Source organism: Capra hircus, chromosome 9 (genome assembly GCF_001704415.2).
Source record: "Capra hircus breed San Clemente chromosome 9, ASM170441v1, whole genome shotgun sequence".
In the NCBI taxonomy this organism is placed as follows: Eukaryota; Metazoa; Chordata; class Mammalia; order Artiodactyla; family Bovidae; genus Capra; species Capra hircus.
In genome coordinates this window covers 48,226,963-48,253,012 of record NC_030816.1, presented here as the reverse complement: position 1 = coordinate 48,253,012, position 26,050 = coordinate 48,226,963, and the positions used below count along the sequence as shown (strand labels likewise).

General features: G+C 42.8%; 1 protein-coding gene across 1 annotated transcript in view; it reads right to left on the bottom strand.

Moving 5' to 3' along the window:
• GABRR1 (gamma-aminobutyric acid type A receptor rho1 subunit) overlaps positions 8,575-26,050 on the bottom strand; it is a 33,841-nt gene continuing 16,365 nt past the window's right edge. Inside the window, exons 3-9 of the mRNA XM_005684689.3 lie at positions 24,941-25,008; positions 23,124-23,347; positions 18,668-18,750; positions 15,579-15,719; positions 13,015-13,167; positions 10,982-11,178; positions 8,575-9,236 (exon numbers count right to left, since the gene is read on the bottom strand). Coding sequence (XP_005684746.1) covers positions 8,943-9,236; positions 10,982-11,178; positions 13,015-13,167; positions 15,579-15,719; positions 18,668-18,750; positions 23,124-23,347; positions 24,941-25,008 — 1,160 coding nt within the window. The 3' untranslated portion in view covers positions 8,575-8,942. The remainder of the gene's footprint in view (positions 9,237-10,981; positions 11,179-13,014; positions 13,168-15,578; positions 15,720-18,667; positions 18,751-23,123; positions 23,348-24,940; positions 25,009-26,050) is intronic.

Below are 26,050 nucleotides of genomic sequence, written 5' to 3'. Positions count from 1 at the left end.
TATATATATGTATATACATATACTCTATATATGTAAATGATGAGTATTTTTAGGTGGTTGACACATGAATAAGACCTTTTCAAAATATAATTTAGTGTCTTGTTTTTGAGAAAGGGGGCAACTAACTTTTTCTCCCAGAATTAGTTTGAATAATGACACTTGACTATCTCTTAGATTCAGTGATTGTATGTTGTTCCTCCGCTCGGTTATGTATTCTTTGAAGCCGTTGTCTTTTCAGTATGCTTAATTTCCTTTAAGTACACTAAAACCTGACTCATTTGAAAGAAAAAACAAGCCAAGCTAAGTTAGTATAAAGTTTAAAGTAATTTGACTTTTAAGACATAAGTAGACCTGCTTGAGATTTATGGAAAAGTGTTTTATTACATGCTTTTTTTTTTTTTAACTTTCACTGTTCACAGGCTAAACTGAAAGCCTTTTCTTCAAATACCAACTTTTGGCTATTTTTGTTAAATTAATAGACCTAAAATGTATAATCCAGATTAATGGTTTAAATTTGATAAGAGATTGAACATGTGCTTTCTTTTGTGACTTAATTTTAAAAGCAGGCCTGACTGAATATGGGACCTGTATAAAACAATTATGTGGTACTACTCACTGCTAAGTTGCTATATACTATATAATGATTGAGTGTAGCTAATATTTAGCTTGCCTCTTAAAATTCTCAGGTTCTATTAGTTTTAAAAACTACTCATATTTTATTAATTATTCAGGAATTTTTCCCTTTTAATTGCTTCTTCCTGTAGCACTCATAAGGGCTGGGACATTTAGGTTAAACTAGAACATTTTCATGTGTTTGTGAATACTTGTATAAACTGGAACTGTTTTGGTTTCCCACAATCCTCCAAAGGACTGTTTATTTATTAGTAAGTTGTAGTGATCTTTTCAGCAGTTGAGTTTGGTGAGCATGTGTCAAGGAGAGCCTACTTCTAAGCACTGGGGGTAAGGTAAAGAGTAAGATATAGTTCATGTTCCCAAAATCTTGTGATTGGTGGCAACTTCTCATAAGATTTGCTTCATTTAAGCAACACTGGGTTTGAGGGAATACCTGAAGGCTGTCTCAGAAATTTTTGAGGAAGTGTTTCTAAAATATTTTAAAATACCTGAGTCATGTCAGTCTGTTTGAATAAAAGAAATTGATATGAAAGGTCTTCTTAAAGAATGATTATCTACAAAACTTTATAATATGTTCTTTTTAGAAAACCTTTCAGATAGTTTTATACATTTCTTACTTTTTATCTGAAGTATCTCTGGTCTTCTGGAAAATGTCCTGCGTAGTACTAGCCTTCAAAAGATCAAAGTAAATTTTCATTGTAAAATAAGTCAATTGTCTTCCTGCTAGCTAGCAACTCTTTATAAAGTGTGTAAGGTATGAAAAACTGTTTCTTTATTTTTGTTTATACTTCAGCAAGCCTTTTGCAAACAAATTATATAGTTAAGGATGGTGCATTTGATATTATGAAGTTAATATTTTCAAGTAAAATCAGTCTCTACTACCATCAGATCATAGTCATTTTAAAAATATTTTAATGCATACATATATTAAAGTATGTATGAAAAAATGTATAATGTTAATAAATGTATTTATCAAATAGCAATTGTGTTTTTTTTCAACCTATATAGGGAGTTTTGAAAATATAATGACTATAAAGCACAATTACCCAAATACACTGTGACATAATCTTCTTTAAAAATTTATTTTTTGGAGAGGATAATTCCTTTACAATGTTGTGTTGGTTTCTGCTGTATATATTATAGTCTCTCAGTATTACAGATGTTGATTTGCTTTTGTACTATAATGTCATGTTATTTATATGAAAATTTAAAAAGAACAATTATTTTTGTTTAAAAAGGAATGTTTTACTAGTCTCAGATGCTGAGAAATGCCAGGACAAGTTTTACATGATAAGACATAGGTACATAATCACAGTATTGAATTTTCTTAAAAAATGTTTTTCAACTTCAGTACAAAGTCATACCATGTAATAACTGAAATGCAACAGAGCAGATTTTTAGATTCTTATCAATGGCTAGAGAATAAGTGCCTCATATGAAAAAAATTACAAGTGTCCATGGTTTTTTTGGTTTGAACTGGCTTTCAAAATAGAGTCCAGATCTGTTCTTTTTTTTCCAATGATTAAAATGTAAAATGAGCATTGATTAGTATAATGGCTCATAGCATCCAATCACTTTAAAAAATAAACCTTAGAAATACAAAATAGAAAAGACTATCAAATCAAGATCTTCAATAGACAAAATTCTTGTTTGGCTCAAAAGACTAAGTAGACATTGCCCCACTGAGTAAACAATGAGTTGGCTTTGAGAGTTTGAACTTTTATCTATTAGTTGTGTTGCTAATGCCTGACTCCTTTTTATTTGACCCGAAGCAGTTCAAAAACTTCATGTTTTCCCACTTGAGCTTAATTTATTTAAGGAATAACCAAACCTAGATCCCAAGCATTGTTACTGCCTGTGAATGATATGGATTCAGGATTAACCATCACTTCAAGCCTTGTCATCAGACCTGACTCATTCCTCACAGGAGGATCATGTGTTGTGTATGAGAAGCTTAAAAGAGTTTGATCCAAATCTAAGTACCCCTGAACTATAAAAATTGAAGTTTGATTTTAGCTTGATAGAGGAGTAAGAGGCCACCTGTGAAGAAGTAGACTTAGGTGCAGCTGAAATCTTAGCAAAACTTTAAGTTGTTGTCTGTCCATTAATCTCTGAAAGTGGTGAGGGGCTACTCAGTTATTGTTCAGCCTAATGTTTCCTCAAAGATGGAGCGGTTACCCACAGCAACTGTTTGGTATACCTCCCATTGTCTTACCTCCCACTCAAATGGGTTGTGTGTTTTTAAGACAAGCTCTTTTGTAAAAAATATGTATGTAAGAAGAGATTATAATAGAAAATCCCGGCCAGAAAGAGATCGCAGCCACAGCTGTTTCAGATGTTTATGATGGTGTTCAGTCATGTCCAACTCTATGATCCTATGGACCATAGCCCACCATGCTCCTCTGTCCATGGGATTTACCAGGCAAGAATACTGGAGTGGGTTCCCATGCCCTCCTCCAGGGGATCTTTCCAACCTGGAGAATGAACCCACATCTCTTATGTTTCCTGCAGTGGCAGGCAGGTTCTCTACTACTGGGTCCGCCTGGGGAAGCCCCTTATCTCTAGGAGTCTCTCCAATCAGATTTTAGCCCATGTTTCCCAGCTTCTGATGTTGCTATTACCCTACCTACCCTTGGCCATTTTCAAAGTTCTGGCCTACATATTACTTGTTTCATTGATCCAAGGTTGGAACAAAAGAATTTAGAAAATCAAGGGGAAATAATAACAAAACTTTAGAAATTAACTCACAAAGCATAGATTTCTTATTCTAAGATGATAACAATTTGACTAATAAAACTTGTTTTCTGTCCTCACCCCCAATATATCATAACTGTATTTATTACTTATTAATATATGGCCCTGATTTATCCATTCCCATTGCCAAAGAAATACATTTTTCTGCCTGTACAGAAGCATGTTCTTCACATTGAACCAGTTTCTGATGTTTTGGTTATTTGTGAGGGTGGGTTGTTTGTTTTTGACACTGTAAAGTGTCTTTGTTCTAGCTTCATTAGCAGACAGCTATTATTGAGTTCAGGGTAGGCTGAGTAGGAAAAGGCTTATTCTGACTCTTGTTTCTAATTCTTTTCACATCTCCTGAAGGGCCAGCTCACCTTCTTTTAGCTCAGTAGAAGGCCTATACAAACTAAAATGGAATTTTGAAAAGGGTGGAGAGACAGCTCTCCTGGGAAATAAGAGTTGAGGTCATTTAGAGAATGATGACCTCTGGGATTTTAAGGTCAATGAATCTGGAGGTGAATGTCATGTGTGAGCAGAGAAGGACAATCTTCATAGTGAATAAAGCAAATCACACTGAAAAAAAAAGGTAACTGCTGAGAAAGAGAAACTGTCTGCAATCGTTGAAGTGCTCATCAGGCACAGCCATTTATTTACTTCACGTCTTTGTGATTCCTGTGGTCTTAAGTTCGTTTGAGTGGGTTACTGTTCCATTGAATCACTAAGGTATAGTTTTGAGCTTCCCTGGTTGCCTCAGATGGTAAAGAATCTGCTTGCAATACAAGAGACCTGGGTTTGATCCCTGAATTGGGAAGATCCCCAGGAAAAGGGAATGGCTACCCCCACTCCAGTATTCTTGCCTAGAGAATTTCATGGACAGAGGACCCTGGCAGGCTATGGTGTCACATAGAGTCACAAAGAGTCAGACATAATGAGTGATTAACATTAACAAGGTACAGTTTAATTCCATTTGTGATTTTTAAAGTTTTAAAAAGCTGAGAACTTAGAATTACACTACACACTATTTACTCAATATAATATTAATACTGATCTCAAATCAGCATCCATTCTATACATTCATTGTTAATATGAGGAAATTAAGTCTAGAGTGTGACAAGAATATTTCCCTAAGATTCATCACAGTATTATTTTTTTATCCAGTGTTAAGGAAAAGATTGCCATGTACACTCATAGTATGGAATGATTTTAATGGCTGCAAAATATAGGGAGTTTTTAGTAGGAAAATGGTCATACTATGTCATGGAAAAAAACCTGTATCAATTTGTATATAAAATATGGTGGCAACTATACAAAACTGTAGAAAAAAAGATGAGAAGTAACACTAGTTGCCCATGGCTAATAGGATTATGAATGGGTTTTTTTCTGCTTTTTATAACTTTAAAAATTACCATCCCCTCCAAAACAAAAAAGATAGAAAGAAAGGAAATATTCCTCCCACATAGAGTAAGCATGAAATACTGAGTTGCTTCATGTATAAATGCAGCTCTTCCATAACTTTTTGTGAATGATACTAAAGGTATATGGTTACACAAACCTAGCTCAGTGCTTTGCTCACTTGAATGTATGTAAGAGTCACCTAGGGAACTTGTTAACATACAGATTCTAGTTGGGTGTGGGGTGAGGCTTGATGTTCTGCTTTCCTAACATGTTCCTAGGTAATGTCAGCGCTCTTCTGGGAATTACAAGTATTTGTCCCAATTATATATAGATAAAAACTAAACAATATAAAATTGAAAAGTTAAAGCATCCAGTTATTTTGAGAGTGGTGATAATACTTGCTGCTAAGTCATTTCAGTCGTGTCCAACTCTGCGCAACCCAATAGACGGCAGCCCACCAGGCTCCGCTGTCTCTGGGATTCTCCAGGCAAGAACACTGGAGTGGGTTACCATTTCCTTCTCCAATGCATGAAAATGAAAAGTGAAAGTGAGGTCGCTGAGTCGTGTCCGACTCTTCAAGACCCCATGGACTGTAGCCTACCAGGCTTTTCCATCCATGGGATTTTCCAGGCAAGAGTACTGGAGTGGGATGCCATCACCTTCTCCGGTGATACTTCAGTGAACTAAATCATTTTATTCTAACATTATTAATGTGTTTGTTGGATAATGTGCTTTTTTATTACTGCAAATACTGGAATTTCCCATACAAAGACACTCAGTTGTAACAAGTTATTTAATAACAATCAGAATGAAATGTTCTTTCTCTGTATGCTTTATTGTGATCATTATGACTTACATTCACACACAGTTTTGGGCTCCATGGTCAAACCCACAAGTCCACGTTCCTACAGGGTGGAATTCAGGCTCAGATCTAAGTTTGTGAAGTTCTCCAGTGAATTGGAAATATAAAATAATTAAACAAACTGGTCCTTCACCACAGACGGTTTGAGAAGCACTGCTCTTGAACATTGCATGCTACATACTAGGTGCTTAGAATTACTTGGTGAATGAATGAATAAATACAAAACATGCCACTATTAAAAATGAATAAATAGAAAAGTGCAACTATTAAAAATTTTTTCCTCATATTAACGTTTATGCATTGTGAGTGACAATTTGTTTATTTGTTCAGTATTCATGTGATACCTGCCTTTTTTTTTTCTTTTTTCAGCTGTACTGCATGGCATGCAGGATCTTAGTCTCCCCACCAGGAATTGAATCCATTCCCCTGCAGTGAGACACAGTCTTAATCATTGGATCAGCGGGGAAGTCCTCATGCCTGCCTGTTAACTAGACAATATTGTTAACTAAATCTCTCTACTCTCCAGTCAAGCCAACAAGTTATTAAGTACTATAGATGTCCACATATAAAGGGTGGTTTTCTCCAAAATTATCAGAAAGGAGAGTTGCTTTGTATTTGGGTTTTTATGAAGTCAAATTACAGAGTCCTGTCTCAGTGACAGCTTTGAGAGCACAGTACTGTCACCTCAATCAATGCTGTTAGATGCTTGTAGAGGTCACCTGAGAATTGCTAGAAAAGGTAGCAAAGACACTGAACATGAATTCAATAACATTCTTCATACCACTAGTATAGATATCAATGTAAACAAGCCTTTTAAAGATCACTCTAGAAAACAATACTGTATGTGATAATGTTGTAAAGATCAAGAGTAAATACTTGTAATATGCACTGTTGTTGTTGTTCAGCTGCTCAGTCATGTCCGACTCTTTGTGCCCCCATGGACTGCAGCACGCCAGGCTTCCCTGTCCTTCACTATCTCCTGGATCTTGCTCAAACTCATGTCCATTGAGTCCGTGATGCCATCCAACCATCTCATCCTGTCACCCCCATCTCCTCCTGCCCTCAGATGCACTAGATATACTGTTATGAAGCTGAATAATTCCCATAGGCACATGGGCTAAATCGTGTCTTCCCAAAATTTGTATTTTAAAGTTCTCACCCCTGTGATTTCTTTGAAGATAGGGCCTTGAAAGAGGTAATTAAGGTTAAATGAGATCGCAAGGGCAGGGCTATAATCCAATATGACTTGTGTCACCTAAGAGACACCAAACATGCATGTACTCAGAGAAAGAGGCCAGAGGAGGACAGCAAGTAGGCGGCCATCTTCCAGCCAAGGAGACAGACCTCAGGAGAAAACATACCTGCCAACCCCTTGACCTTGGACTTCCAGCCTCCAGAACTGAAAGAAAATAAATATCTATTGTTTAAGCTGCCCAGTTTATGGTACTCCACTCTGGCAGTCAGAGCGGACTAATACAATACAGCATCCTATATGCTGGTTCAAATGGCAGAGCTCCCCAAACGCTGTGGATGGAAGTTCAGATTATGTGTCCTGGAAACCTGCCCAGATGGTTCAAAGTGGCCCTGCTCCGATGAAGAAGCAAGTGGCAGAGATGTTTTTGAAATTTGATTGGAATTGTTTCATAAAATAAGTATGAAAAAGGTAATGTTCTAAAAATGTTTTTAGTATTAAAAGTTGACATTTAACTATTTCATCTATATTCCTTTACATTTTTCTACTAGAGTTTGCTATTTAAAAAAAAACTTTTTTTTTATTTCAATAAAATGAGAGATTCCCCTGTAACTAGACTTTCTGAAATTTTGGTTGTTGTTGTTGTTGTTGTTGTTGTTTTCAAAGACCAAAGTATAGCCTTCATGAAGAAATAACGTGATATAGGGATCAGTCAAATTAGCTTTGGAGTAAAAATGACATAATAGGGTATAGAGTTTACTTGAATTTCAAACAAATGCTTTATGTATAAATTTGATGGGAGTTGGTCCTGTGGCTATACAGTATGAATAGCTATATGTTGTTTAAATAATACACCAAATTAGAACCCTCTCCTTTATCCCCTGCCCTGATATCAGTGGCCATTGCTTTCTGGTTCACAGAAGATGGTGGTATTCACTGAGTATAAATGGAGATGTACAGTGATGTGTAACCATTTCTTTTTCATTTTGGCATTCTCTTCTACATTCAGTAACCATGTATTTCTCATCCTAACAAATTATAGGTAGTCCCAAATTATGCATTTCCTTGCCATGGTTATACAGAAAACAGTTGGTCTAATCCGAGGTTCATCAGTGAAGATATCACATTACTAACTTCACTTTGAACTTGGACATGCTGCAAGGTGGAGATTCATGAAGCAGTGATTATCAAACAGGGAACACTCACACACAAATTTTCTAGGCTAGGTACCCCTATGACAAAACTGACAAAATGCCTGCAAATACTCTCTTCTTCAAAGTTTCCTTACCGGGGAAATACCTACCAAAATCAGAAACCACTGTACCAATCTAAAGAGCTTTTCTTGTGAAGAGGTGAAACCTTAGGAACCACAAGATGTAAATAAAGTAGGAATATTATTATTGCCTTGTAATGAAACCAACACTAAGAGATGCATATAAAATAGGTAAGAGGCTACAGACTGAAGCATAAGTTTTGGTCAAAGTGGAGATTTAGGTGCATGTAAATGAGTGGCTCAGCGGTAGAGAATTCTCCTGCCAATACAGGAGATGTGGGTTTGATCCCTGGGTCAGGAAGATCCCCTGGAGAAGGAAACAGCAACTCTCTCCAGTATTCTTGCCTGGGAAATCCCATGGACTGTGTAGCCCAGCAGGCTCCTCTGTCCATGGGATTTCCCAGGCAAGAATAGAGTCGCAAAGAGTCGGACATGACTAACCAACTAAATGACAACAACAAAAGAACTTTAGGTGCTTCCCAGATCCACCTGGTCCAGCGAATAGAGTCACACTCACATAAAGGATATGATTCGTATGAGTAAGTATCTAGAGTCTAAAAGAGGTTGAACTACAGTGTGCCTACCCCACCCCAGGGTGCCTTAACAACTACCATCAGTTGCTCCGGGTGTCTCTATACCTTCAGTACCGAGTATAATGCTGTGTATACAATAAGCAGTTAACAAGTGTAAATTAAACCAGTAAGTGCCTTGTCAGTGTAGTTTTGGAAAGCTGGAGAAGGGTGGGTACTGGGAGCTTTCTTCTCATCATAACCTTAAATTATGTCTCATCACTCAATTATTTCTATAGTACATACAGAAGAATGTGAAATGTATAGAATTACAGGCATTTATGAGAAAATCGACCAGTATATTAAATTGAATAAGATGTATGCAGCTGGAAAAATGATCCTTGAGTATTTATCGATGGCGTGGGTGTCAATCCTCATGCTCACGTAGCTGCTCCTCTGGCTTTTCCTCCGCGGGGAGCTCCTCTCCGAGGCCAGCGTCAGCTGCACCATCATCCTGTCGGGCTTGTCTCCGTTCTCGGGGGTATAGTTGCCCAAGTCATTCACCTCCCCGTCACTGTAGCTGCCGTCCAGGAGGACTGCGCGCGGCTGAGGCAACCCGCAGGTGCAGGGAAGCTGCGGATATAGCAAACGCACGCTGGAATGCAACTCAACCAACAAAGTTGCACAGAGGAGGGGATCGCCTTTTCCTACTTTCTTTCAAGGTGTGTGTATTAGTTGCTCAGTCGTGTCCAACTCTTTGTGACCCCTTGGACTGTAGCCCACCAGGCCCCTCTGTCCATGGGATTCTCCAGGTAAGAATACCGGAGTGGATTGCCATTCCCTTCTCCAGAGGATCTTCCTGACCCAGGGATCAAACCCTAGTCTCCTGTATTGCAAGCAGATTCTTTATCATTTGAGCTACAGGGAAGTCCTTTCTTTTAAGGGGTTGGGAGAATAATGATGGTGGCACTGTAAACATTTTGTCAATGAAAGAGCAGGTAACCCATCAACTGTTAGGAAACACCAAGTGATATTGGAGGCCCACAAGAAGGGTCATGATCAGATAATCGCCATGTTCTCTGATATGACTCCTGATAGAAATGTTTGCAGTTATTGTGTGTGTGTGAGGGGGTGGGGGGTGGGGCGGAGAGAGAGAAAGAGAGATGGGGTGGGAATTTGAAAGGTGTGGCATTGTGGGGATAGTTTCCTCTACAGAGCCTGAGTTTTCTGGAGGAGATAATCACTGAACTGCAGACAGGAGAATGAAGGGGAAACCAGGTGGGAGGGAAGGTGATCTGGGAAGTGATGGGAGTTGTATGAGCTCACACATGAAGGAAATTTTCCTAGAATGGAGGATGTGGTTCCTTGGAAGCTTATATATATATAAGCTTTCAAGAGACAAACATATCTATCCATCTATCTATGTATAATACATATATATAATGTTTATTGCAGCATATATTATAGTGGCAAAAAATGGAAAAGAAAAACACTACCTATCAATAGGGGAATAAATCATGTTATAATACATCCAAGACATTCTTTATTATGCAACTATTTAAAAGACTGTCTTGGAAAGAGACATTTCTGGAAGCTTCTTTTATGATTCCTCTATGTTCATAAATCATTTGTCCCACCATGTTGAATTGCCATTTACTTTTATCCCTGAACTAGGAACACCACCAAGATTGAAGAGATGCCTTAGTTAACTTGACTTAGCTCCTGGTCTATGTGTGGGTGCTCAGTCATTCAGTCCTGCCTGACTTTTTGAGATCCCATGGACAGCAGCCCACCAGGCTCCTCTGTCCATGGAATTTTCCAGGCAAGAATACTGGAGTGGATTGCCATTTCCTTCTCCAACGCATGAAAGTGAAAAGTGAAAGTGAAGTCGCTCAGTCATGTCGGACTCTATGGGACCCCATGTACAGCAGCCCACCAGGCTCCTCTGTCAATAGAATTTTCCAGGCAATAATACTAGAGTCGGTTGCCATTTCCAGGAAGCTAGTTTATGCTGCTACTACTGCTGCTAAGTCGCTTCAGTTGTGTTCAACTCTGTGCGGCCCCATAGACAGCAGCCTACCGGGCTCCTCCATCCACCGGAGTTTCCAGGCAAGAGTACTGGAGTGGGTTGCCATTGCCTTCTCCGAAGCTAGTTTATGGTAGATGCTAGTAAATGTTTGAATGAGTAAAAGAGGCAGCTCAGAATAAATTTCACACCATTTAAACTTATTCTCTTGTTTGTTCTTCACAGCTAACTGGTGAAATAGTGGAGAAGGGAGTGTCATTACCCTATTTTACAGAGGCGGTCGGACCTGCCCAAGGTCCTTTGCTAGACCAAATCCTACCCTTGCAGACACTCCTGCTCATGGTAAAGTCACCTTCTCCTGCGGCTTCCGCTCCTTCCGCTCCTGCACGGTGGTCAGGTAGTTGACGGCCGCGTACTCCAGCACCGAGAGGAACACGAACACGAAGCTGACCCAGAGGTAAATGTCCACGGCCTTGATGTAGGACACGCGGGGCATGGAGGCGTTCACGCCCGTGATGATGGTGGACATGGTCAGCACCGTGGTGATCCCTGCAGACACAGAGAGAAAGGAGCAGGGGTTTGTTTCTCCGTGCCTCTCTTCTTTCGCCCAGCTGCTCCTCTGGCCTAGAACGTCTCCCTCCCTGCCCCTCCAGCTGCTCACGTTTCCAGTTTTAGCTTTTATGAAGTTTCTCCTATTACTCTGTTCCCAGCTGTATCCCTGAATCTTTTTATTTTTTGGCTCTGCTCAGTGGCATGTCTTAGTTCACAGACTAGGGATTGAACCCGTGTGCCCTGCAGTAAAAGCATGGAGTCTTAATGCAGTCACAGTATGGCGTCTTAAGTGCAGGACTGCCAGGGAATTCCCCCTCCTTGTGTCTTCATCACGGCACCTTTATCACTTTGTTTTTCTGCAGAGAGCCCCTGACAGGTTAGCAGTAAGACAATTCTTTACATTCAGTTGTTTAAAACAAAGGTTGCAGGGGAGTTCCCTGGTAGTCTAGTGGTTAGGATTCAATACCTGGTTAGGAAATTGAGATTTCACAAACCTTGCAAACTAGTCAAAAAATAAATTAATTAACTTTATTTATAAAATAAATATTTATAAACAAAATAAGAAGAAGACTATATATACGAGCAGGTATGTATGTTTCTCGGAACTCCTTCTCCAAAAGAGGGGGGAAAAGCACACAAGTTATATTTTAATCTTTGTGTCCTTGTTGCTGGTGTAGAATCCTGTAGTCCTTGGCCTGTGTTATCAGCTGTCAGGGCCTGTCTGGGTCCTGGACCTGGCTGCCCATACTGCAGTGTTGACTTAAGGACCCTGTCAGTTTTACCAAGAATGATGATAACCTCATTTATGGGAGACAGATTTCTGAAACTAGAATATTCATTTATTCAGCACAGTAACTGTTCAAGCTACAGAACCACCGTTAGAGGCCAGGGCATCTGTCAGTGGGAATGTCCCTGAGATTTCAAATTAAGCTCAGAACATTTGCTTGGCAAACACCAAATCACAGCGGATTGGGGTCATCTTAAGAGCCAGCACCAATCCAGTTTCACTAAAACCTGGTGAGTCATTCTCTCCCTTGAAGCCCCTGGACCTCTGAGCCATGGGGATACGTGTGGAATGGGTGCAATATTTAAATCAGGGAGGAGAGTGGATGGCAAACAGCTATTGATAGTACAGTAGGGATTCTCAGACTTAAGTATGTATAGGAATTACTAGGGGAGGGACTTCTCTGGAAGTCCAGTGGTTGAGACTTCACCTTCTAATGCAGGGATGCAGGTTCGAGTTCTGGTCGAGGAACTAAGATCCCACATGCCTCTCAGCCAAAAAACCAAAACATAAAACAGAAGGTGTTATAACAAGTTAAATAAAGACTTTAAAAATGATCCACATCAAAGAAAAAGAAAAAAAAGGTTTACTGGGGGAGCTTGTTCAAAATGCAAATTCCTGGAACTTTCTCAGAGATTCTGATCCTATACATGTAGATAGACCCCAGGATTCTTCATTTTAAACAATTTCCCCCAGAGAATCTATCACAAAGATCCCTTGGGCCACTTTTTGAAAAGCCCTGTTACAGAATGTGACTTTCTTATCCAGATGAGCAGAGAAAGCACCGGAGACCAGGACAACCCACTCCAGAATTCAGCTCTACTAAGGTTAAAGATGAACTGTTTGTTTGGACTCCCAGGGGGACCTAGAAACGGCTTTGCTACACAGATTCTTAATAGTGGCATTATACCTGTGAATGAATAACTTGATGTTTTTCTGAGTTTTAATGCCTACAGGGATTCAGGACCCATTTGGAAAGAAGGGTTTTATCTGGAAGGAATTCCTTGTATTTTCAGATGTCTTGAACGTGCACTTGAGATGTTGCTTACCTAAAGGGACTCTGGCGGGCACGGCTCTGCGGTCGATCCAGAAGGACACCCAGGACAGCATGACCATCAGGGTGGCAGGAAAGTAGGTTTGGAGCAAGAAGAAGAAGATGTGGCGACGCAGCGTGAAGTTGATATACAGACGGTTGTACCAGCCTGCAGGACACAGGAAGAAGAAAGAATACACACCATAGCCGCTTAGCCTCCCTATAGGACAGATTTTATTCAGAGAATCATAAATGCCTTAGATGCTTGCCTGGAAACTTACCCTATCTTTATAAAATGGAAGACAGCAAAACCATGGAACAGAATGATTATATGATAACCCATATCATAAGGGTTAGTACATTTCAAGGAATCTTTGGCCCCCATCCTATACACAAAGGGAACCCCTCAGGAAGGCCATGTAAGACTTTTGTTACTCAAATATGGCACACGGCCCAGCAGCATCACCATCACTTGGGTGCTTGTTAGAAACTTAGATTCTTGGACCCTGCTCTGGATCTACTGAATCATAACTTCCTTTTGGGAATTTCCTGATTGTCCAGTGGTTAGAACTTGGTGCTTTCACTGTGGTGGCCCAGGTTCAACCCCTGGTCAGGGAAATAAGATCCCACAAGCCCCGCACTGTGGTCAAAAAAAAGGAAAAGAAACTTCTTTCAACACTCCTCTCCACATGATTCCTACATATGTTAAAGCTTGAGATGTGTGGATTTAACAACTCCCTCTGGATTTCTTTATGGGGGAAAATATGTTTAAAGTAAAAATACCACGCTCACTACAACAGTACATTTAGGCTATGCTTTAGCTTCACCCTGGTGCTCTTTACAAGGAAAACTTGTATGGAGGAATTGAAGGGAACAAAAAATGGTGGAAGGAGAGGAAAAGGCAGGATAAACTTGATATGACAAGAACTGAAAATGAAATGGGGACTTGGCAACATTAACTGGAAAACTGGCATCCCAGGACAATTTTAGTGCAACGGTTATATTTATAACAGCTCCAGAAAGTGATTGTGGAGGTGCTAGAGATTGAATATGTCCTTCTCAAATTCATGTGTTGAAACCTAATCCTCTAAGTGACGGTATTTGGAGGTGGGGCCTTTGGAAGGTGAATTTCATTTGTGAATTTTATTTCATTGTGAATGGGATTGGTGCCCTTACACAATAGGCCTCAGAGAGCTCCCTTGCGACTTCTTTCCTGTGAAGACACAGTGAGTCCTAGGAAGCGGGCTCTCATCAGACACTGAATATTTCAGACTCCAGGAAAGACGAGCCTGTCTGTGAGGCTCTGTGGGGGTTGTAAGTAGGGTAAGTTTCCTTGATCTTGACTTCCCAGCCTCCAGAACTGTGCAAAACCAGTTCCTGTTGTTTAGAAGCCACCCAGTCTGTGGCTTCCTGTGGGTTCCTGGTGGCTCGGTGGTAAAGAATCTGCCTGCCAATGCAGGACATGCAGAAGACGCCGGTTCACTCCCTGCATTGGCAAGATCCCCTGGAGGAGGAAGTGGTGATCCTCCCTAGTATTCTTGATTCCATGGACAGAGGAGCCTGGTAGGCTACAGTCTATGGGGTTGCAAAGACTCAGACACAACTAAGCGCACACACACACACAAACACACACACACAGAGAATTATGGTAGTTTTTTTATAGCAGCCCAAGCACACTCAGACAAGAGGGAATGTCAAAACGCTAAGAGTCAAAGGAATGAGGGTTCCCCAAAGGACCAAGACTGGTGGGTGAGGTGTGCAAAAGATAAGAGATGTGATATCACCATATGTTGGAAATGAGCAATGCCTTCTGTTACAGATCAAAGAGTGTAGTCAACCACGCAGTGTTTTAGCAACAGAAATTGCAGAAAGATAAGAGCAAAGTAATCTTGAAAGGGGATTAGTTAAGAAAGAGGCAAGGGTTGGAGAGAGTGAAGCTCAGCGGTAACCTCAGCTGCCAAGAAGACCACAGCGCCTGTCCTCAGACAATATGGTGGTGGAGGCTGGGGGTGGCGGTGGCAAGCTTGCCCAGACTCAGTTCAAAAAACAACGACACTGCCCATGGGGTGTAGTTCCTTCACTGTGGCTCACAAGAGGGTCATAAGAGGAGCTGTGCAAACAATATGGCAGCAGGGAATTGGTTAAGAGAGAAGAACTCAAAGGGGCTGAAGTCAAGAGAACATGAACAGAAAACAATAAACCTGAAATTGGACTATTTTTGCCCATAGGAGAGGTGTCTCTGGGAGTCATATCAAGGTGAAATTTCTGCTGTTAAACTGTCAATGCAATTGTCTCAAATAGACCTGCACAGAGGGCTTATGTTGGAGTTTTTATTAAGATTTTCTAGGTTATCACTTCTGATGCTGTGGTGGTATCAAAAAACCTCTCTCACCCTGTGCTCACCACCCTCTAGACCCGATGTGGAAATCTCATCTTTGGTTTCAAATCCTAGAGGCACAGGCTCTGCTCAACCAGTCCACACGCCTCCTGAGATCCAAGTAGCCCCTCTCTTAGCTCCCTCCCCACCCTGACCTGTGCTGCTGTAGAAGGCCAGCTTTGTGCTCCCTCCCCATCCCCCACCTGTGCTGCTGTAGAAGGCCAGCTTCGTGGTGGTGTGGAATTCCTGGATGAGGAACTGGGAGAGGGAGATCCTCTCGTCTGTCTTTAAGGAGTCATTGCCTTTCTTCCAGTAGAGCATGAGGTCATCTTCCGTGTAGGCATCTAAAAAGACAAGATGGCATCAGACTCCAGGAAAGATGAGCCTGTCTGCGAGGCTCTGTGGAGGTTGTAACAAGATCAGCTGAATAAACAAACTGCAGTCCAACAAAGCACAACAAAATCCAAAAAGACAAATCTAATTCTCCTCAGTCTTCCAGAATCATCAGGACAAAGCTCTCTGGCCTAAATACTCATCCTAACTGCAAAAGTGTTCACCCTTCAAGTCAGCCTAAAAGCAGATGAAATTGCTATTTTTGTAGACCAGAAACTACAATTTGCTCTGTAAAAAAAAATTTTTTTTTATTTTGCAGGTTCAGTTCAGTTCAGTTCAGTTCAGTTGCTCAGTCGTGTCCAACTCTTTGCGACTGCATGAATCGCAGCACGCCAGGCCTCCCTGTCCATCACCAACTCCCAGAGTTCACTCAGACTCGCATCCATCAGGTCAGTGATGCCATCCAGCCATCTCATCCTCTGTCGTCCCCTTCTCCTCCTGCCCCCAATCCCTCCCAGCATCAGATGTGGGACTCTTTTCTAATGAGTCAACTCTTTGCATGAGGTGGTCAAAGTACTGGAGTTTCAGCCTTAGCATCATTCCTTCCAAAGAAATCCCAGGGCTGATCTCCTTCAGAATGGATTGGTTGGATCTCCTTGCAGTCCAAGGCGGCAACATTGCATATAGTTCAACTTTCTAAACCACAGGTAATTTAGCCCTTTCTTCTTTCAAAGGGTGATGATGCATCATTGATGGCAAATACCTTTAAACACGCTCAGGTAATAGGGGCTGCATTCTAGCAAGGAAAGACCCACAAGGAGATTTGCACCCTAACAAGGTCTTTCTCTGCAGACCTCTCGTTGCTCTGCCCAGGGTAGAATCAAGGGGATTTCCCTGAGGATCCCTCCCTCTGGCCCCATACTTCCCCACCCCACTTATTTTAGGTGAGCACACCGCTTACCCCAGCCCAGCAGACCTGCCTGCTGTTTGGGCAGAACTAGGGGTAAAACCTGAAGGGGCTGATCCTGTGTCGACAGTTCTTTCTGGGGCTCCCCGAGGCTGTTTTATTCCTCTTTTATTCTACCTTTAATCTTTGACCTATGCGATGACCCCTTTCACGTGTCTACTTGGCCAGGCTATCGGAAGTATCCAGGGATTCAATCCGGCACTAATCTGGGTGCTGCTGGGGAGATGCTTGTTGCTGTGTTATCTACACCCAGCTCGCTTGAAATAAAGATGACCCAGGATAACCTGGGTGGGTCTGATCCCATCAGTTGAAAGGCCTTAAGAGCGGACCTGAGGTTCCCTGGAGGAAAATAAAATTCCACATGTGGACAGCAGGGTGGGCTCCTGCCCGAGAGGCCGCAGCCTGCCCTTGCCACCACCTGCCCTACAGATGCTCACATGAGCCAGTCCTCCGCACCAGCCTCTCCCTGTTTATGTGCTATGGCAGTGGTCCCCAACATTTTTGGCACCAGGGGCCAGTTTTGTGGAAGACAGTTTCCTCCATGAACCAGGGTAGGGGCATAGTTTAAAGCACATTACATATATTGTGCACGTTATTTCTATTATTATTCCATCAGCTCCACCTCAGATCATTAGGCATTAGATCCTGAAGGCTGGGGACCCCTGTCCTATGGTTCTGCTTCTCTGGTGGAAGCTTGACGGGTACCACTGCCTGGGTGTCGTGGGGAAAGCAAAATTAGTCCTTCATTGTTAAGCTCCATAAAGGAGATAACAGTAACCTTCTCACAGGAAGCTTGGGAGGATTAAAGGACAGAGCAGGCGGAAAGCCATGGTGCACGAGGCAGTCACTCCCTTGGTCCTGGGATTTATTCTCCCTGACCCCACGTTGAGCGGCCCACAGAGCTGTCCCTCCTATGTGTGGAGTCCATGTCCCTGAACTCCTCGGCCCTGGGTGATTGGAGCCAGAGGACTCCTGATCCACCACCACGGCCACGGCAGGCTTACCAAGACGCGCTGGGCCAACGAAAATCCTCACTGAGACTCTGACACCGGCTGGGACGTGTCACTGGGTGTGCGCTGGTTTGAGACGAGTGTAGAAGGAGTCATGGTCGGGGGTGGATCAGACTGTGACAGTCAGAGGAAACATTCTGGCAGAGACTGGAGCACGGACAGGTGCATAGAGAGCTAGGGAGGCCAGTCCTGGACGTGCCCGCAGCCTTGGTCCTCCTATGGCTATTTAATTTTCCAGGGTTTCTGCATGTGTGTAAGTTTCCCAAGGCCCCTAGGTTATGCCTGAGTGTCTCAGCCACCACCTGCACTCACAGCGGCTGTACCCTGGGGCAATTGCTGCCCAACTTGTTTTTGCCAGGAAATTCTTTCTTCAGCAGAAATCCTACTCAGAAGAGCAATAACAGAGACCCATAAGGAGCTCTCTGGTGGGCTGTGTGATGAGTGCCATGTGGGGGCTTGGAAGGAGACCCACGCTTGCTGAGCCCTCAGCTCCCCTTCCCCAGGCACTTGCCCTGGGGAACTGGCAAACCTTCAGTTTCCACAGGACCGAGTTTATAACCACTGCCATGAGTATTAAAAGGGTCAATTATGGGAATAGAAGGTTTTTAGTGCCAAATTTGTTCCTGATTTTCAAACTTACCCAAGACGTTGCTTCTATCTGAAAAGCATAGTCACCTGTGGTGACCTAGAGGGGTGGTGGGATGGGGTGGGAGGTGGGAGGAAGGTTCAAGATGGAGGGAACATACATATACCTATGGCTAATTCATGTTGATATATGGTAGAAACCAACATGATATTGTAAAGCAATTATCCTCCAATTAAAAATAAATTAATTAAAATGTATTAAGAGATTAAATTTCTTGTAAAAAAAAAAAAAAGGCAGAGTCATGAATAGGAACACATCCTGCTCGTACTCCTGAGAGTCAGAGGCTCTAGGGTAACTTAAGGTCTGCAGGGGCTGTCTGAGCATAGGCTTACTCACAGCTCTCAATTTCAAGCGAGCACGTTTGTGTGTCCAGGGGAAACCGGCTGAAGTCCATGTTGCACATGGCGGTCACTGTAACCCTAGAAACAAACAGATAAAGTCCAAATGTGCAGAGGCTGCAAAATACAAGCACGGAATGATAAAACAAAAAGAAAAGGCCTCTGCTTCCTCCCAATATAGAAGAATCTTATAGTTCATAAGCAGTGTGCCAGGACCTAGAGAACCAAGTAGCTTATGTGTGATTTCCACACTGGAGAACTCTTGGGTGTTTATGTTTAACCCCAGGCTCACCATGGGGCCAACAATGACTCCACTAAGCCCCATCGCATGCAAGCATTTTAGAGAAGCAATGGTCTCCATCGGTAAAACAATGTGGGGACTTCTTTTATGGTCCAGTGATTAAGATTTTGCCTTCCAGTGGAAGGGGCGCAAGTTCAGTCTCTGGTCAGGGAGCGAAGATCCCACATGCCTTGTGGCCAGAAAACCAAAACATAAAACAGAAGCAGCAGTGTAACAAATTCAATAAATATTTTTTAAAAGAGCCACTTCTGAAATTAAAAATAAATAAAAAATAAAACAACGTGAAACCCCAGCTCCTATGGTTTCTTAAAAGAAACTGTAAGAGTATATTGCTCTCCTGTTTCAGATTCATTCAGATTCTTCTTTTCTTGATTTTACTGACATTCACTATTTGTGTACAATGTTTTTACAATAATATTCATGAAGTATTTATGCCAGTTGCCAAATTAGGCACTTTATTTTTTTTTACAATGTTGATATTTCTATATTGATAATAACATCTACTAGTGGGAGCAGGTGTTCTTAGTGGATAATTCCATGGAGATCATGAAAATGGAAAACCACTGGAAGATCTTATGCATCAACATGCAAGCACTTGCTGGCATCTAATGGTTTTGCTTCAGAGTTTGCACAGGAAAATTGGCTTTTGCATCAAAGAATAAGCAAATACAGATTGTTAGTCACAGAAGAAAGATCTCCCACCCAGTGTGGAATTCCATGGCAGGGTATGATTAACAGTCACTAGCTAGTGAACATACTATTTTTCCTTCAGCCACAGAAAATTGGCTATGTATAAGTTATGAAAATTATCTGGATAATTCATGGCCAAAGAGAAAAAACCACTTTTAAATGGAAATTTCAAGGAAAAGAGCTTTTTTGAAACTCAGTTATCCAGATATTTGCCTTATTTTCCTCATTCCATTTGAGTGTGGTGGTCTGGGAGGGATCTTATATTGTTAGCAGCTGGATCATCTTATCTCTCCTGGGAATACTGATACACAGGATGTTTTTTTGGGGTGGTCCGGCCAGCCTCTGACTTGGACACCTAATGGGTGGGCTCCCATTTCTATGGGCACATCACCAGCACAACCACACATGATGGCGTCACCAGCAAGAAAGAAACTAGGAGCTAAGCGTGGAGACACTTGTGGCAAACTTTGGGGACATCCAATGTCAAATGCAGGTAGGGTTTGCTATGAACGAAAGTATTAAATAGCTCTTCTCTCTGTTGTCAGTTGATACAGGAGCAGGTTTTTTAGAATCACAGACATTATCAGACTTGTTCTTGGCACCCTGACTTGATGCTTTTCCACTTGTAACCCAAGCACTGAACAAGCACAGCGTGTGGTATAATCTCACCCATGCTCACTGTTGCTTCCCTCAAGTCCTTTTGAATTATTTCATCTAGAGCATCTTCCCTTGGAAGCTTGGCCGGTCCTGAGATTTTCCTGCTTAACCCTCTCATGTAACAGGCAGTCAAAACCCTCACAAGTAACCAAACATATCTCAGTTCAGAAACAAAGAATTTTGGTCCAAGGTATCGACACTTCAGACTTCATTCACATTGAGACTTCTGCTCCTCCTTCCCAGCTAAGGCACAGAGTTGGCATTTGAGTGGTCAGTGTCTGCCCATCTCTAATCACCTCCCACATGGGTAGAAGTGAGATAAGAGAGGGATGGTTCTCTGGTGAGGTGGTTTCAAGCTCTCTGGGACCACTACGTGGTTGAAGCTGAGACTTTTTTCCCAGGTCCTTCATTTCCCCCACTGGGCACCTCCATCCTCCAGCAGCATCTCCCACTCCATCTCTTGGCTCACCACTCTCCATGCCACACATGCTGAACTATTCCCAACAAGCCTGGGAGGGCAGACTGGCCCCATAAGAGCCAAAACTCCTCCTAGCTCTGCCCCTCGGCAGTTAAACAGCTCTTCTCTCACCCTCTAACTGCAGTGTCCCCCAACCATAAGCACATATGTGTCCTGTGCAGTCTGGCAAATGGCATGCCCATACCTCTCTCCCAAGAAAAATCTCTTCCTCCCAACAATCATTGACTCTCAAATCTTGAAACTGACTGGGAATTCAAGAACCATGGAATTGATTTTTCAATCTACCTAGTGTGATGGAGCATCTCACTTGTGAATTTCACTTGTTATTGTCTCCTGATGCCTAGGAAACTTCACCATTCTGTTACCTGTCGCTCCCTGCCCATACCTCCTTGGTGTCCGTGCCTCTCTCTGCATGTAATCCTTTGGTTCCTGCAGGGCTCCCCGACCAGGCTGCAATCGTGTTAAGCTCAGTGACTTTATACTATTCATCTTTATGTACCCAGAGCTTAAGACAAGACCTGACAGGGTTTTTATCTGTACAACTCTGGCGGCCAATCTTAATAAAAACATCCTGTTGAATGGATCAATGAGTATGGATGCGGTGGAGGGCAACATATTAGTACTGATTTGGTGTTAACCTGCTGTTAACAGAGGTGACAGTACCCAGCTCCTCCATGTTTTCCCCCAAATAAATCTCAAAGTGATAGCCCTCCCTAACTTGGACCTCTTTATTTCTCCCTTAAACAAACCCATGATTTCATTTGCAATGAAAAATCAAATTCTATGTTTTCAGGCACCTGGAGGCTCACTGACAACTTTGATGCTGAATGAACAGAGGTTTTCCACTTCCTCTTTTCTCTCTTCTGCCTCTGGTGTCACATCCAATAGTGCCACACTGGACCTCCAGCAGTTCATGAGACCTGATGCTAGACTATCAGAAGTTTGAAAGCCTCTTGTTAAACATAGTTTTTTTTTTTCTTTTGGCTATGCTGCTCAGCATGTGGGATCAGGGATAGAGTCCCCCTTGCACTGGAAACTCAGAGTCTTAATCATTGGACCACCAAGAAAGTCCCAAACATAGCCATTACTAAAAATTAATGTTATGTTAAGAACAGAAGTAAAACTCTGAGTCTGGGACCTAGCTGCTTAGATTCTAAGTCAGGATGAAGTAATAAAAGATTACTATAAATATTCTTTTAGGGCAGAAATTCAGCTTCAATATTGCCATCTCTGACTCTAAAAATACACTGCATCGGTATAGGCACTCCCTTCTTAGACACTGGTGTGTGGATTCAGCTTTACCAAAATAAAGTCTGTAAAACTGAAATGCACTCACAGCACAGCACAGAAGGAGTAAATCTCAGCCAGTAGCTGAGGTGCTGCTCTGTAAAGGCCTGCAGCTCATCTCTACACGTCCTCCTGGGGGAGGTGGGCACCAAGATTTCCTCAAGGGGGCATACAGGGAAAGCCCCACTGCAATGTCTGTGGCTAAGGGAAGGTTATCCAGGTCAGTGCTTAATGAGTAGTTAAACATTTCTAAGGCTACTGTTCAGCGCAGGGAATATAGCCAATATTTTATAATAACTTAATGGAGTATAGTCTATACATATATTGAATCACTGTCATACACCTGAAACTAATGCAATATTATAAATCAACTGTACAGAAAGAATGAATGAATGAATGAGAGGAAGGAAGGAATAAAGAAAAAGAAGAAAAAAAAAACATTTCTAAGTCAGCTGTGCTCAATGATTTTATTCTTTATGTTTTCGAAGTGATGCTCAAAATACCATTTAAAGTCCTCAAGTGGCCCGGGGTTCCCCATAGTCTCTCGAGCAGGACACTCTGGTGAGAAGGGATTTTTAAAAAAGAAACATGACTAAACTGACCAGGTGAGGTAAATGACTTTTTTTAAAGCAAAATTCCAGCATGGGAATCAGAGAGGTCAAAGGAGCCAGGTCTTTGAGAAGAATTACGTTATCTACTTTTCTGACTCCTACTAGAGAAATAAAACCTTCATTAAACATTTAAAATTAAACTTGCACAGGGCCTAAATCATAAGCATCAGTATGAGAAATTTCCCCAAATGTATTTTTAAGGAGAAATAATTCTTTAAAATGTTTACGCATGTGTAGAGTTAAGTTTTCCTGATGTTAAAAAGTCAGAGCCCCTGGAAAGTTAGAAGCTCACTGTCCAAAGCCAAAAGCAAAAGTGCTGTGGTGGGACCAATGATACCCTTGGTTGACAATGAGTTGCACTTCTTCCTAGCTTCGGGGTTAAGAGGACGCTGAGGGGAAGAGGCCCAGAAGGACGTCGGGAAGGGCTCACCTGAGGCTGTAGAGCACTTTGCCGTCGGGCTGGACCCGAAGCATCACGTTGTCTGTGGTGGTGTCGTGGATGAAGGAGCGCTTGGAGTGCACAAAAAACATGTCAGGGACCCAGATCTTCTTCACCAGCCGGCCGTCAAATGTCATGCTGAGGTTGTTGGTGCTCGGGAAGGACAGCCTCTCGTCCTTCCAGTAGTGCCTCAGGTAGAGGGTCATCGTGAAGTCCTGGGACCAAGGGTAGGGAGGAGGAGCCCACACACTGAACGGCCGGGTGATAGCAGGGCACCCTGCACCCGCACCACCAGGCTGAGGAGTGAACTGAGCCCAGGGCGGCCTTGCTTCTAGTCTCTGCTGCTTCAGGAGGGAGGGAACCCTGCATGGGGGGACTCAGCAGGAGGTTGTACAGAGGGGGCCTTGAATCCACCCCACCCCACCCCTGGGCACTTGCCTCCACTTGCAGAAGGCTGCTCCTGCCAGTGCTGGGACCCGAGGCTGGGGGCAGCCTGCCCACACACAGGGCCAACTGCCAGCCTAAGAGTTCATGCCTCTGGAAGCAGCCCTCAGCCAGGGAGTGGGGCTGGGGATGGGTAAGGGGGATGGATAACCCAGCTCTCTGGCCCCTCAGTGGGGACAACCCTGAGGTGAGCTCTTTGCTGACTCCCAGAGAAGCCCAGAGGGACTGATTCTCACATAGATCTGATCTGATGACATGACCGTTTTTGCTTCCTTCCTTTTTCCTATCTCACCTCTCCACCCTCTTCTTATATAGATAATTTTTTTATACCACCATATATATATATATCTCCTAGGTGGTGCTAGTGGTAAAGAACCTGCCTGCCATTACAGGTAAACCCAGGAGATGCAGGTTTGATTCCTGGGGTCAGGAAGATCCCCTGAAGGAGGGCATGGCAACCCACTCCAGTATTCTTGTCTGGAGAATCCCATGGACAGAGGAGCCTGGCAGGTTGCAGTCCACAGGGTCACACAGAGCTGGACATGACTGAAATGACCTAGCGCGCATGCACGCACACACACACACATACATATATATATAGACTGTGCCACGCAGCTTGCAGGATCTTCATTCCCTGACCAGGAATTGAACTCAGGCCTTCAGTAGTTAAAGTGTGGAGTCCTAAGCCCTGGGTCATCAGAGAATCCCCGCGCCCACTCTTTTCTTGTATTTCCTTGGTGTCTGTGTGTGCGCCCAGTCGCGTTTGACTCTTTGCAACCCCATTAGTTATAGCCCACCAGGCGCCTCTGTCCATGGAGTTCTCTAGGCGAGAATACTGGGGTGGCTGCCATTAAACTGCTTGTGCCAGAATGCTAGTCTCAGATCTGCTTCTCCGCAGCTAAGACAGCTTCTAAAAAGTCCTGTAAGTCAAGGAGTTGCAGAATGTTCTGTTTGTTAATCAAAGCCCATTTAAAAAAGAAAAACAGAGGAAACTTGAGCTTTTTCTGCATTTTCACCGCCAGACACAGAGTCCACAGGAGTAGCTTGTGTCTGGCTCCTTGGATCCCGCTGTTTATGCTGGACAGCATTTGTCCAGAGAACACATGCAGGTGGCAAGAGCCTAGACACTGGGGTGGGGACAGTCATGTCTGTCATGCGGCTCTGTTCCCTGCCAACGGGGCAGCTTTGAGCAAGTGTCTCGACCTCGCTGAGCCACCTGTAAATCGAGTGTGGGAATTCCCACTGCCTGGGGGTTGTGAGCCCGGGGATTGTGAGCCCGGGGAATTGTGGTGTGTGGCGCTCCTGGCCCAGCACAGGGCCCGAGGGGATCCCTCACCTGCAGCCTTGGCCAGAGAAGCGCTTACCATATCCACCTCTGAGATGCTGTCCAAGCTCTCCACCTGCACGTCCACGCCAACAGGAATGGCCGGCCCTGGGGACGGGGCGTGGCAAGAGCAATTACTCTTTTTATTTGAACTTTGACTACGAATGAGACAGGCATAAGCAGTATTTCTCATAGCACATTCAGATTTGAAGGTTTGGTGTCCCACATGCCAGGCTAAAGTCAAACCAGAGATAAAAGGGTGGCATCATGGGCTCGCTCCCTAGAATATTCCAGCGAAGGTTAAAAAAAAAAAATTCTTATTTGGTCTGAATCAGTCAGGTGATTCTGAAATGAGGAAGTTAATGCAAAGCATTTGTCTTTGGTTACATATGCTCATCTAAAGGAACAATGAGACCTGGGTCAAAGTTGGGTCCCATCTAAAGAGTTACTCCTTAACATGAAGTCACACATTTTTTAATTTTTGTATTTACCTCCTGATTTTGCACCCTCTTTCATCTTGGAAGCCAGTGTCTCTGGCCAGGAGAAAGGCCCTGCTTGGTGAATTAGAACCAAGGTCATATTCAAAACATTTGCCAAGGTACTGATCTGCATCTTTGCTAGACGATGGAGTCGCCTCCATGGGGGATGTGATACACTGGGTGGATATGAAAATATTATATTTGGGGGGCATTTCTAGGCCATAAAAACTTAATATGTATAAAAAGAAAGAATTATCAGGGAAGTAGATTGCTGCCTCTTTCCCTCCCTGCTTTCAGGTGTGTAGGACAGGCATGGAACAGCATCACAGAATATCATCATGGAATATCATCACGGAGTGAAAAGGTGAATTTGGGTCCAACAGCAGAAGATTAGGGACTGAATAAAGACTCCCTTCTAGAACCTGTTTATCCTTTAGGCAAAAGTGACTGGAAGAACTAAAAGGCAGAATGATTTCTGAAATAAATATTTTTTTCCCAGTGGGAGGAAAAAAAAACTAATAAGAATGAAAACCCTATTTGACACTAAGAAACCTGAAATGTGGCAGCTGCAGGCTAAGCTTCAAAGGGCTCTGGCACTAACTCATTATTTTCTAAAGAGTTTTCATTTAATTAAACTCAGCAGACCACACTCTACCCTAGGATATGGGCCC